Source organism: Orcinus orca, chromosome 7 (genome assembly GCF_937001465.1).
Source record: "Orcinus orca chromosome 7, mOrcOrc1.1, whole genome shotgun sequence".
In the NCBI taxonomy this organism is placed as follows: Eukaryota; Metazoa; Chordata; class Mammalia; order Artiodactyla; family Delphinidae; genus Orcinus; species Orcinus orca.
The window spans coordinates 117,954,968-117,967,981 of record NC_064565.1 but is presented as its reverse complement, the minus strand read 5'-3'; the positions used below and the strand labels follow the sequence as shown (position 1 = coordinate 117,967,981).

At 65.3% G+C, this 13,014-nt stretch overlaps 1 protein-coding gene across 7 annotated transcripts; it reads right to left on the bottom strand.

The window, feature by feature from the left end:
• Positions 1-229: 229 nt before the first annotated feature.
• Positions 230-12,283, bottom strand: KLHL30 (kelch like family member 30). 7 transcript variants are annotated; one of them, XR_007478475.1, is made up of 9 exons: positions 12,179-12,283; positions 9,575-10,388; positions 8,134-8,269; positions 6,168-6,254; positions 5,477-5,632; positions 4,130-4,318; positions 3,470-3,615; positions 1,468-2,097; positions 230-599 (listed from the first exon to the last, which is right to left on the bottom strand). XR_007478475.1 is itself a non-coding variant. In XM_033424266.2 (8 exons), exons 2-8 carry the CDS (start codon positions 10,346-10,348, stop codon positions 1,846-1,848), a joined length of 1,740 nt encoding a protein of 579 aa, XP_033280157.1. In that variant the 5' UTR covers positions 10,349-10,388; positions 12,179-12,283; the 3' UTR covers positions 230-1,845. The 7 variants fall into 7 exon arrangements, 5 of the variants coding, with proteins under 5 accessions (XP_033280157.1, XP_049568357.1, XP_049568359.1 ...); XR_007478474.1 differs by having other exon boundaries at positions 230-579; XM_033424266.2 differs by having other exon boundaries at positions 230-2,097.
• Positions 12,284-13,014: the final 731 nt, after the last annotated feature.

Here is a 13,014-nt window from a genome sequence, read left to right as displayed (position 1 = left end):
CATCACTCAACTGGAGGGGCCCGATTCCAGCTCTGCTGATCAGACGAAGGGCGGTTTGGCGCCCCAAAGTTGAGGACAAGGCCCTGGGGTGGGCTATGCTCCCCCACCCCAAATACTGCCCCCCAGTGCCGTGGGGGCAAGTGGGGCAGAAAGCAGGTCTTCTCCTAGAACACCACCTTTTCAACTACCCATTTGTCATCAAAATAAGTCCACTTTGACACGTTCAGTCTTTGTTTTGAAACAGCACTTTCAATCACTGTCTGGATTGAAAATTCAGAAGATTTTCTTAAGGAAAGATTCAAGGATCCCAGAAACCTTCATCCTCATTTTCGCCCAGGCCACCAGCCCACCACATGTCCTCAGGTGCAGAGAGCAGACACTCAGCAGGCCCCGCTCTGTCTGGGCCCTGGGGCCAACTGAATTCTCCCGTAAGACACGGCTGTGAGGGCTCAGGTCTGGGAGCAAAGTGGATCTGGATCCATAGAAGCTGGAGGGACCAGGGGCTCCTTCCTCAGGACCAGGGATGTCAAGGGTCCCTTGGGTCCCTGATGCCTTCACAGAGGAGCTTGTGGGCTGGTCCTGGAGAGGAAACCCGGGTCCTGAGGGGGTGGGAGGTACCCGAGGCCTCAGCTGCTCGGTGCCAGGCTGGACCCAGAGCTCCCCATCTGGAGCCCTGTGTCCCCTGACAGAGCCTGTGTCAAAGGGGCTGGCCCACGGAGCACCCAGTGGGAGTCCTTCATCATCCCCTTGGCTACAAACTTGGCCTTGTTCAGGATGAGGTGGAAGGAGCAGGGCGGCCGAGCCAGCCCCGCGAGGGGACCCAGTCCAAGTCGGGGGGCTCTGGGCAGGCGCAAGCCACCCGAGTCACCCCAAGTGCTGGTCTTCCTGACTCAGGAGGCCGCCTGGGCGCAAACCACCAAAGCGCCCAAAGGCCATCCCCCGAAGTCCCTGCAGGACCCCCGCCCCTGTGGGCCCCCATCTGGGGACCTTCATTTTGATGAAGAGTCTTTGTTTAGAAGCAAATCTCCCCAAGAAACAGGGGGGGTCCTGGCTCTCGCTGCTCGCCTCCCTGGGAAGCCCTACTGCCCCCTCTGCCCCCAGCGCCCAAGCGGGTGGGAGGACCCTCTCTCCTCCTGCCACGCCCCACCACCTTCCCTCAGAGCCTCTGAGTGCTGCCCTCCTGGGGCTGACACAGAAAAAGCTGGGTCTCCTTTGTCCCCAGAAACAGTCTTTGGAAACAAGGTGCCAATGTAAGGCTGGGGGCAGGGAGAGCAGACAGCCCACCCGACGCAGCCCCATGTGCCCGAGGCCCAGAGAGGGTTGGCTGCTGGCCGTGGTCACACAGCTGTGGGACAGGCAGAAGCAGGCCCCCCAGGGCTGGGCGCTGACCCCACCTCAGGCCCTTTGCTCTGTGCTGCCCACCCTCTGCAACAGCCTCAGCTTCCTGGGCCTCCGTGTCACCCTCACCTGTGCAGGTCCTCCAAAAGCCACCAGTGGGACACACAGCCAGGAGCGGCCAGTATTCAGAGAGCACGGGAGTTCTCTCAAGGCTCCCCCGGCCCTGGGCTCCTTCCTCTGAGGTCTCAGACACCCCACAGGCAGTAGAGCTGCTTCTCCCATCCATACAGGCTTCCAGAGGCCCAGCCCTTCCCGCGGGTCAGCTCAGAGTTTGGCGTGGTGGCTGCGGAGACCAAGGCTGTGTCCTCTGACGTCCCCTGGTGGCCCGAACCCAGCCCAAGCCCTGGAGGGGATGGCGACACTCTGGTTCACAAACCACAGTGAAAGGGGGCCGTCCCCCGGGGCGGGAGCTCAGCTGGGCCTGCTCCAGGTGCGCCGAGGGGCGGCTTAGGGCTCCTGGGTGGGCCCGAAGGTCTGGGTCCACTTGGAGACATCCAGGAAGACGGCGGAGGCCCCATGGTAGAGCCAGAGGCGGGGCAGGGCGCCGTGGCGGGTCCAGGCGTCGCGCCGGGGGTCGTAGGCCTCCATCTCCACATGGTAGTCGCCGTCCATGCCCTGCCAGCGGCCGCCCGTCACGTACAGCTCATCCCCCAGCGACACCAGCGCCCCGTTCTCATGCAGGCTGTGCAGGGACTGCACCTGTGGACAGTCCTCGGTCAGCGTCCAGTGGGCGACTGGAGGGTGGTGGTGACGGTGCCCTCGGGGTGGGACAGGGGGACATGCAGAGAGGACGGCCCACACTCCATCCAGGGCACCAGCACACCTGCTGCCTGGGACCTCACCCCGGCTGCCCCTCCAGGACCCCTCAGACTCTCCCTTCAGTGGAGACACCCCACTGCTCCCCTCTCCACCCTACGTCTCCCAGGATGATGTTTCCGGCCCCCTCTTTCTCTCTTAGGCCTGAATTTGCTCACATCTGAAGCTGGGGAGTCAAAGCGGGTGGGAGATGTGGAGGCCTGACCCCAGGGCTCCCTCCCAGGGTGAGGGCTGGGCTGCGCTTCTGATTCTCGGCGGTTCTCTCTCGGAGGGAACAGATGTGGCCTCAGCCCTGACTGGTGCCCCATGGGACCCATCGCTCTGCCCCTGCACCCCTTGCCTCGGCCCGTAGCCTAGGGGTGCCCTGGATGGGGGCTGCGGGGTGAGGGCTAAAGATGTGGGCCCTTCTGGAAGAGCCTGGGAGGGCAGGAAGAGAGGGGTCTTGGGCGGCAACCCCCCAGGCCTGGGAAGGACCAAGTGGAGCCCCGCACAGCTGGGACCCAACCCAGAACCACGCTGTGGGCTGGGACGGGCCCGGCCGACGGGACCCAGGAAGAAAGCGGCAGCCTGGCAGGTCCTCCCTGCACCTGTTCCGCCGCTGTAATGGGGGCCTCCGGTCAGCTGAGCGCTGACGCCAGGGGCCAGCTGCGGTCAGCAGGATCACAGAGGCCTTGCTGCTGCCCTGCTGGCCCAGCTAGTGCCGAGGCCACCACGGGCTCCGGGCACTGTCCCTCCCCCTTCTCGGGGAGAAACAGGGGGAAAGGCCAGGGCTCCGTTGCCCCCAGGGGTCCACCCACCGCGCCCTCCCCTGGGCCTGATGGAGGAGGGAGGGAGTAGCGGCAATGGGGGTGGGGTGAACGGGGTGCCTAGGAATGGCTGCTACCCGCCCCCACAGCTCAGGAATCCCCTCCCTGGCTTGACCACCCCCAGGGCCGGGAGACTCACTCCCCCTCGGGCCCGGCCGACACCAAGAAGGAAGCGCTGTCTCTGAGTCCACAGGTCCCTGAGTACTGAGCCCGGTTTTGCCCCCTGAGGAGGACAGGCACTGTGTGCTGGGGACAGAGCACCCTCCATGACCAGCAGCCCGAGGTTCTCGGTGCGCTCATCCTCAGGGGGTCTCTGGGCTCTCGTGTCTCCATTCACTGTCCCCACCTCCCTTGGCGGCGACACCCCCAGACCCCACCGTCCCCAGGCCTGCTCTCTGCAGGGTCGGGGGTCCAGGTGGGGATCGCCCTGGGAGGTGAGGCTGGCTCACCTTCTGCCACAGGTTGGCCCCGGGGTCGTACACGTAGACCTTCTTGGTATTGTCCCCCACCAGGTAGAGCGCCCCGTGCAGCGCGGTGCAGCGCGGCGAGGACAAGTACTTGGGGAGGAAGGGCGAGGCAACCACGCTCCACGCATCTGCGGGGACACGCCCCAGCCCGCGTCACCAGGCGGCCGTGCGGCCAGGGCTCCCGAGGGGGCCCAAAGCCTGGCACAGAGTCTAGAGCCCACGCTGGCGCCCACTGTGCCTTGGGGTCTGGGCCACTGCTCGTCCCCAGGAGACCAGTTCCAGGCAGAGGCAGCAGCCACACAGCTTTCAGTCCCAGGGCTGGGCCTCCCTGTCCCCCGCCCTGGGCACTCTGCCCCCAGCCCCCTATACCTCCAGGCTGGGATGGAGCTGTGGCTCTGAGCTGGTGACCCCCTTGGTCCCCTGCCTTCCTCGACTGTCCCATCCACTGCTGATGGGGCTGTGGCGGCCGGCGCCCTGCCCCCCTCAGCCTCACCTACCCCTGGGGCCTCCACCCTCCCGCTCACTGAGGTGGGATCCCACCTGTGCCCTGCCCCTGGGTCCCACCTACCCCTCGGCCACACTGGGAGGGACTGGTGGCCCGGCCCCGGCCCCTCCCCGTGCCCCATGCCCCCTCCCCCCGACCTGTGACGGGATTGTAGCACTGCAGAGCCAGGGCGTTGTACTTGCAGGCGCTGGAGCCCACCAGGTAGAGCCTGCCCTGGCAGCCGGCCGCCGAGAAGTTGCTGACGTACTTGAGGGCTGGGCTGACGGGCGTCCAGGTGTCCGTGTAGGGGTCGTAGCTCTCCACCTCTACAGCATCCAGAGCGGTGCCTGCAGGGGCAAGGCGTGGAGGCGTCAGGGCTGCAGGGGGCTAGGATGAGCGAAGGCTCCTGGAGACGCAGGGTCTGGGGCCCTGTAGAGGCCGCAGGGACCACTCTGGGCGCCCCAGGAGGGGAAGGGCACGGCCTTGAGAGGCAGGGGACTTATCCTCATTTTACAGAGAGCGAAGCTGGGGCTCGGAGAGGTGAGGGTGTCTGCCCAAGGCCTAACCTCCAAGCAGTGGCATGAGGGTGGGCACCTGGACCCAGGACCGCCCGACTCCAGAGTGGGCAATGGGGCCTCACGGTGAAGCCCAGCCTCTCTGAACATTTCAGAGCCCAGGGCGCTTGGAGAGGTGCCCGCGGGGCCCCCAGGAGGCCACCGCCCCCTGACCCCTCACGGGGTGGGGTCCTTCCGTGGGAGAGAGGAGGTCAGTGGATGGAGCTTTAGGCAGCACCTCCGCTCTGGATGTGACAGTGACATAGACCAGCCGTGGGTGGGAGGGCTTCCTGCTCTCCCTGGAGCCCACCTTGGGCTCTGAGAGCCTGGGAACCCTGAGCTGCCCTGGGCCCTACGCGTGCCCTCTACCCTTGGGTCAGGGATACGGCAGCCACTGAGGGCAAGGGGGCCGGCCAGGACAGGTGGGGCACCTAGGACGGCCTCAGGGCCAGCTTGTCACCTCCAGAGGCCTTGGGAAACTCCCACACGCATCTCATGTGTCAATACTTATCTAACTGTTAGCGTCTCCTTGCAGCAGCTCTGGGGTGTAAGGGGGATAAGGTGGGCCCTGGGCTCAGGCTGAGGGCGTGGTGTGGGCAAAGGTGACAGCAAAAGGAGGTACGGTGGGTCCCCTCACCCCAGGGACGTCACCGAGGAGGTGGCCCCAAGCTGAGGGCTGAGCCCAAGTTTCTGGGATGGGAGCGGTCGTCCCTGCTGGCAGCTCGAGGCCCCAGCTCCTCATGGGTCCCTTTCGGGGACTGACTCGTTGTCCTGTTCTTGCGTCCCTGGAGAGCATTGAGTCACCCTGGGGCCAGATACCAAGGCTCGCGTCTGAGCCTCACCCCGGATGCCCAGGGAGCAGGTGGCCCAGGTGTGGGGGCGAGAGGCTACCAGGCGGCAGAGGGCGAGGAGGGGCCGGAAGGAGGCAGGAGGCGAGGGGAGGGGCCTCACCACCGATGGCGTAGATCTCCCCGTTGAGCGCCGCGCTGGCGTGGTTGGTGCGGGCCTTCAGCATGGGCGCCACGGGCCTCCAGGCTGCCTCCCTCAGCGGGAAGCACCAGGTCTGCGTCGTGGACCAGGTGTCCGTCTTGGTGCCCCGAGAGCCCCCTGCCGGGAGAGGCTCTGTCCACTCGGGCGCCCACCAGCCTGGGCTCTCCAGGGCCCCGCCCCCTTCCCCCCACCCCAGGCCTCCGTCCTGCTGGACACTGGGCGGGGGGTGGCCGTGGTGGCGCAGTCTCGCCGTGTGACTTGGACACCCCAGAAACAAGCGGAACATGATCAGTGGTTTCAAACCTCCACCAGTGGAAGCTTTCTTCTCAATCAGACCTTACAAGGACCCCCAACTTCTAAGACATAAAACAGAAGACTGACCCCGGCACCCTCCATCACACAGCTCCTTCTGGGGAGGCCCCGGCTGTAGGACAGAACACAGAACCGTTCCCTGCACCCTCGTGTGGACTGTAAGTGTCCTTGCTTTCACAAGATGGAAAGGTCTGGAAGAGCCTTGACTGAACGGGCAGGTATCCCACTGAGAGCAGGGCGAGGGTTTGTTCTCACGACCATTGCGTTCAGGGGTCAGACCTGCTCTGTGGATTAAGCTGCTGGGAGCCTGGCTCAAGGCGGGGAGCGCCCGCCTGCCCACCTGTCACGTAGACATCGTTGTTCAGCGCCGCCAGAGAGAAGCCCCACTTGTGGTAGTCAGGGAAGTCTGGGAGCGCCATCCACCTCTCTGGCAAGAAGATTGAGGGGTCAGGGTGGCTGGGCTCACTGCGGGGGCCTCTCCTCCCCGCTCTAGGGGTGCAGAAATGTCCCCTCACCGGTGGGGAGGGCCGAGGGGCGGGACTCAGCTGAGGGCAGAGGTGGGGGAGGACACCCGGTGGGGTGAGGCTCGAGGTGACCCTGGGTGCTGCGTCTCTCCTGGAGACCCCTGGTGCCCCACGCCGCCCTCAGAGCCCGGCACCCAGACTGGACACCTGACTGCGCCCAGGGTGTGCCGAGAAGTGGTCCAGGCTCCAGAGGCCAGGTCTCACCCCGGCACTGCAGCAGATCCCACCGACCCCCGATGGCCCTCTTGGGCCTGAGTCAGGTCCCGCCTCAGTCAGATGGGGGAATGGGTTAAGGGGCCTCACTAGCCACAGGGGGGTTATGACACCAGCCTCATTCGTTCACTCATTTCTCATCCGTTCATTCATCCTGGGCACCTTCCGCGCCCACGGGCAGCGTGGAGGGGATCAGACTCGGCCACGAGGCGGGCAGAGCGGGTCCAGACCCCAGCTCTTCTGCACCGGCAGTGTGGCCTTGAATAAGCCCCAGCCTCGGTTTCCTCGTCTGTAGAATGGGGCTAATTCCCATCTCTGGGGGCGTGGGGACTACAGGAGACTCATCTGTCAGACAGCATCTGCTGTTAAAGGTACAGCGTCCCCAGTGTGAGGGATGGGGTAATGCCCCCGCGCTGGACCTGCCTTCACGAAGCTACATGAGGTAAACTGAAGCAAGAGACGAGAAGGTGCTTTGAAAAAACCAAAATGAGGCAATAAGTGTGGGAGTGGTTAAGTCCTATAATGGACACATTTTGGGTGCTTGTGGGAGGCTGTGGGAGAGACCTGGGCCTCGGGGACGTCCCTGGGAGGACTTTGTTTACTGTTTACGACAGTTTTCAGGACACGTGAAACCCCAGGCTTCGCCAGGTGCCAGCCCGCTGGGCAGGGACTGCGTGTCCCCCTGACTCATGTCTGTGTCACCCCAGGGTGGGGACTGCCCAGCGGTCACCAGACCTTTGCCTGCCAGTGCCCCCCTGCCCCCTCCCCTCGGGATCTGAGGGACAGCTGCTCCTGGGCTCAGCTCCTGACGTCAGCCCCCAAATCCCTTCTCGTCAGGCCCTGACTTGGGACAGCCGGCCTTGGACTTCCTGGAGCCCGCCAGCCGCTGACGCCATGGGGGTGGTGGCCACCTGCCGTGCGGCCCCAGGACAGCAGCCAGCTCCTCAGTGCTTTCCAAAGAGCTTCCTGGGGCCAGTGTGGCCCCTCCACCGCCCTGCTGCCCTCTCAACCTTGCTTTCTTGCGGTCAGGAGAGGCCCCATCCAGACGGCAGGCCTGGCCCCTCTTCCCATTGGCTCATTGTTACAAAGGCCATCTCACAGATGAGGAAACCGAGGCTCAAGGAGGTGGAGAGACCCGCTCAAAGGCCAGAATCAGAGCCCCACTGGGCCGACCCAGAGCTCTCACTCCCCAGACTGCCTGCACCCCCGGCCCTCTGTCCTCCCCCTGGGACCTGGTTCCACGGGGCGCACAGGGCAGGGGTGCCAAGAGGAAGCAGCGGTCGGGCCGCCCTCCCACTCCGGCCAGCAGCCACCTTCCCACGCTGTGCCGTCTGGGCGGTAGGACCCTTTACCCAAGGCCCCGGGGCCCAAAGTTAGGGCTGTGGCTGGAGGGAGAGGGGGCCGCAGCGCCCCCCACGGTCAGCCCCCCTCCCTTGTGGGGGCCCCGGTTTCCTCTGCAGCCCCCCATCCCGCCCCTGCGCAGCCGGTGGGTGCCCTGCTCTCTGTGCAGCCCGTGTCGCGGTGCGGGGACAGCAGTGCCCGTGCCCTGGGCGCCGGACGGTCACTCACTGGCCTTGGGGTCGTAGAAGGCAAAGTTCCCGGGGCGGGGAGCCAGCTGCTCGGCGTCCTCCTCCTCTTCCTCCAGCGCCCGCCCGCCAACCACCACCAGAACCTCCTCCAGCTCCCGCGGGAGGCCCAGCAGCGCCTGTGGGGCCGGGAGGGCTGGGGTCAGAGGCGCCCCGGCGCCGGCAGGCCGCTAAGATGGCTTCTGCGACAGGGGGTGGCCGGGGCGTTTGGGGGCAGCCGTGGGCCCTCCGCGTGGCCCTGTGACAGGGCGGGGCGAGCTGCAGCGCGTGCGTGCCCGGGTGTGCTTGTGCGTGGGTGCACACTCACACACACGTCCACACGCCATGCCGGCAACGGTAAGAAGCGCTCAGGGCTGGGAGAGGCGGGGGCATCAGGTCCTGGTGTGCCCGCACGTGAGACCTGCTCGCTTCGAGCGGCCAAGGCCCGTACGTTTCCCCAGCTCCCCACCTAAGCTCCCCGCCCCACCAGGAGCCCAGCTCCCCGAGCCAGCCTGTGGCAGGTCGCGCTGGGATGGCCCAGCAGGAAATGCTGGGATGTTCCTACCTGGGTGGGTAAGGAGCCACCGCCCAGAGCTCCCAGGATCCCGGGGTCCCACTGCCTCTCAGGCCTGCCCTCCCACCACCCGCCGTCACTGGGTGACCACCTAGTGGGCGGGGCTCCTAGCTGGCTCCAGCGCGAGGCCGCCCTCTGTGCCTGGCGGGGCCTGGCGGGGCCTGGCGGGGGAGCGGTTAGTATTTGCCACCACACACCCCGCCACTGGCCTGAGCCACGTCTTTGTCCCCTGACGTGGCTCCTAAGAAGCCCTTCCGAGCAAGGCTGCCTGGCAGCGGACAGACTTCGGCTCCCCTGGCCCGTCGCTTCCTTAGGACCTGTCCACCCCGGGGCCCACCTCCAGCACAGATAGGAAATTGCACCCGATAAACGCTGGAGCAGCTTCCTAAGGGGCAGGGGGTGGCCGGCTGCCATGCCTGTCCATGCTCCTTGCCTGGGCGCAAGCTGTGCCGTCTTCCTGTACTGTTGTCCCCCTTGCCAAGCTCCTATCCTTCCTCTAAAGCCCAGCTCAGATGCTGCCTCCTCCGGAGAGCTCTCCGTGACTGCCTGACCCTCTGAGGATGCCCACAGTCCAGCGCTGGCCTTTCTCATGCTGCCTTAGGTGTGTTTCCAGGTTTGTCCCCACCAAGCTGTGGGCTCCTTCAAGACAGGGGTTGGGAATGACCACTTCTGGGGTCCCCCTCCCCCCACGTCCAGGGTATGGCACAGCCAGGGGCACAACCTGTACTTGGGGATGAACTGCGACCCCCTCACAGGTAACCGGCCCAAGGGAGGCAGAGTTGCAAGGTTGGGGACACCCCCATCATACTGTCAGTCCCCATGCCGGTGGGGTCTCTGGAGCGCCTCTCCCCGCTCCCCACCCGTCACTCACCCCCTCGTGGCCCTGGGACAGGGCCTCCCGACAGGCCTCCGACTCCCGGATCAGCGGCTCCGTGGCCAGCAGCTGCTGCACGCGGGGCTGGGGCACGGCGTCCAGGTGCACCAGGCCGAGCAGCTCGGGCAGGTGGGTGGCCCGGGCCTGGGGGTCGTGGCGCACCCAGCGCAGCAGGGCCTCCAGCCGGCTCTGCTCCGGCTGCACCTGCAGCAGGTCGCCGGCCAGACAAGTGGCCAGCCGCTCTTGGGACAGCTGCAGAAACTCATCCTCCTGTGCCACGGCCTCAAAGTTCTCCCTCAGGAAGGCCCAGGCCTTGGCAGCCACGCCCAGCAACCCCTGCTGCTCCCCAAACTCACAGATGCCGAGGCAGTTGGTGGCATCCAGCTGCTGCTGCAGGTAGCGGCCGCAGACCTTCTGCACGGCGGGGAAGTGGAGGCGCGCGGCCGTGCGGGTCAGCGCCTCCACGTTGCCCTGGGTGATGGTCAGCCGGCCCGTGTACACGAAGTCCACCAGCTGCGCCACCACGGCCGGCTCCATGTCCCTCAGCTCCACGCGCGCCGAGAAGCTCTCGGCGAAGTCGCCCGCGAACATGGCATGGAAGTAGGGGCTGCTCAGCGCCAGGAGCCCCCGGTGGCAGGGCAGCTCCCGGCCACCCACCAGCAGCGTGACGTCCGCCAGCTTGGGCTGGAAGCGCAGCTGCCGCAGGCCGTCCAGCATGTCCTGGGCGTGTGAGGGCAGGTGGAAGTCCAGGTCGTCCACGTTCCACACCATGACTGCGTGGCCAACTATTCACGGGCGACCCCACGGGCTCCTAGGGAGAGGAGCCAGCACGGTCAGCCACGGGGACGGTCTCCTCAGCCCGAGTCACCCATACACCCGACCGTCGGTCTGAGCACCAACTATGTGTGAAGCGCTTCACCCATAGCCCTGCAAGGCAGGCAGTGTCTTTCCCAGGTTACAGTGCGGAGGCTGAGGCTCAGAGCGGGCGGGAGACCTAGTCGTGGTCAAGTGATCAGGGCAGGACAGGCCAGCAAGGGAACCAAGGCTCAGCCCCCCTCCATACCTCCTCCTGGAGCGTGGGGATCCCTGTGGACCCCAAAACCCCCAAGTGGCCTCCTCTGCTCCCAGATCCCACCTTGCTGGGGAGAGCATCGGCATTTGAATAGTTTCTGCCCCATAGGCCCTCACTGGGCATGACCTTGCTGGGTCACCTGGGGTGAGCCACACCCCTCTCTGATCCCAGCTTCCTCATGTGCTGATTAAGAGGCTGGCGGTGAAAGGGGCCGAGGGGTCACGTCCCCACAGCAGCTTGTGCTGTCACGGTGCCCCCCACGTGCCAGGCCCACCCTGAGCTTTGCACAAATACTCATCACTCAGCCCTCGCGGCCACCCCGAGAGCTGGGTGCTGTTTGAGTCCCTTTGACAAGTGGGGAGACAGAGGCAAAAAAGGCTTAGGTCGCTTGTCCAAGACCACACAGCTCAGACATGGGGAACCGGGCTCGGGGGCCTGGGCCCTGAACCCCCAGGTTACACGTCGCTGGGCGTAGGTTGGTAAAGAAAAGCAGGCAAAGGAAATTTTCTGGGGGGCGGCCGCCGTTCACATTGCCTGATTCAGCAGATCCTTTTCTGGGCTTATTTAATGATGTGCATATTTCTTTATGATCTTCGGGTATTTTTGCCCTAAGAAAACCGCCCCAGAGAAACAAAGGTTTTGCACAGGTGATCTCACCCCGAGGTACCACACAGCAAAAAAGCTGTCTGTCCGCCAGGGAGCAGCTTCGGACCCATCAGAGCTAAGGCCAGTGCAAAATGCTGGGTCAACCAAGAGCCATGAAAGTGACAAAGCCCCGGGGAGAACCGTGCACCACGGGTGCCCCGGGCGGGGGTGCCGTTGGTGGGAGTTGAGCAGGGAAGCACCCAAGGAACCCACCTAGGGGCCCAAGGACCTGCCTGGGCTCTGCCCAGACAGGACTGGTAGGGAGCCCCGGTCCGTGTCCATCCTGCCTGACCCAGTGGTCTCTCTGGCCAGGATGAAGGCGGCCCTTCCCTCCCAGGGGAGCGCAGAAGATCAGTCAGGCGGCCGCCACCCCCAGGCCTCGCATTCCCCTCATTGCTGTGGCCCCGTTCTCCGGGCATTGCAGCCCTGGGGACCAGCGGGCCAGGGTGCCCAGCACCTTCCCGTGGGGCCTCAGGTCGTCTGCTGACACCTGCTGCCCCGCAGTTCCAGCAGGGGGGCGGGCGCTTCCAGGGGGTCTCAGAGCCTCCACCCAGTGCCTGCCAGGCCAGGAGAGAGGAGGGCAGAGTGGGTGGGCCACCAAAGGGCCTTAACCCAGCTCTGGCCAGGGGCTGGCTGCTGTGGCCCCGGCTGCAGTCAGAGGTGTGGTCCAGCCTCCCCCGGCCCACCCTCGCCCTCTTCCCCAGCCAGGACCTGAGCCCCTACCCACGCTGAGGGGCCTGGCCTAGCCAGCATGCAGGGTCTCTCCAAAGCACCCAGCGCTGTGATCTCCAAGCCCACTGAGCTGTCCCACTAGAACCCACCCTCCCCTCTGATGCCAGCCCTGGTCCTCACCTTGCCTTCCCATCTGCCCCCCCAGACCCTACCTCTCAGTCAGCACCTGGACCTTGTCTCAGAACTCAGGCTGGAGAGCAGGACTGCCCAGCGGCCAAGGGATATGGAGGGCCTGCTGGGATATGACTGGGCTGGGCTGGGCTGGGCGGGGCGGCCACGTGGGGACAGAAGGGTATTTTTAGCCTCTGTCAGTGTGGGGAGGGAGGAGGGAGGGAGGATGGCCAGTGGGGGAAGGAGAGAGGTGACAGCTCTTCCCTGGCTGTCCTCCCTGAAAGCCCACACTGGCCTGGAGCCTCCTGTGACCCCCTGAGACAGGACAGGTGGCAGGAGGCACCGCGGGGCAGGGGCGAGTCTGGGCTCACCCCCTCCCAGTGGTGTTCGGCTGACGGCGGGGGGTGGGGCACGGCTCCCCCCACTTCTGTTTCTTCATCTGCAAGAGGGTCCCCCTCAGGTGAAGCCTGAGCTGGGGACTCAGGAGCCACCCGGAGCCCCCAGTTCAGGGCCTGGGTGTCCTGAGCGCCCAGCAGGTACCAGCTTCCCTGTGGTTATTGACAGGTGCCCACATGGCCTCTTATTCTCCGTCAAGCGGGGGAAAGTTATCATCATGAAGAAATCTGGGTTGCTCAGCAAAGACTTTCGAAACCTGGGGTCCCTGGTGGCGAGGAGTCTCGGTGGTAAAGGAGGGGCCCAGAGAGGTGCCCGCCAGGCTGGTAACAGGGTCGTGGGATCCCAAGCATCTGTCCCCTCGTATTGTGGCCTTGGCCTCCCTGCCCTGCTGTCTTCATTAGTCGTGAGCATCAAAGATGGCTAAGAAATGGGATCATCTACAAATACAGCAGCGGCGGCTCACAGCCTCCCCGGAGTGGGG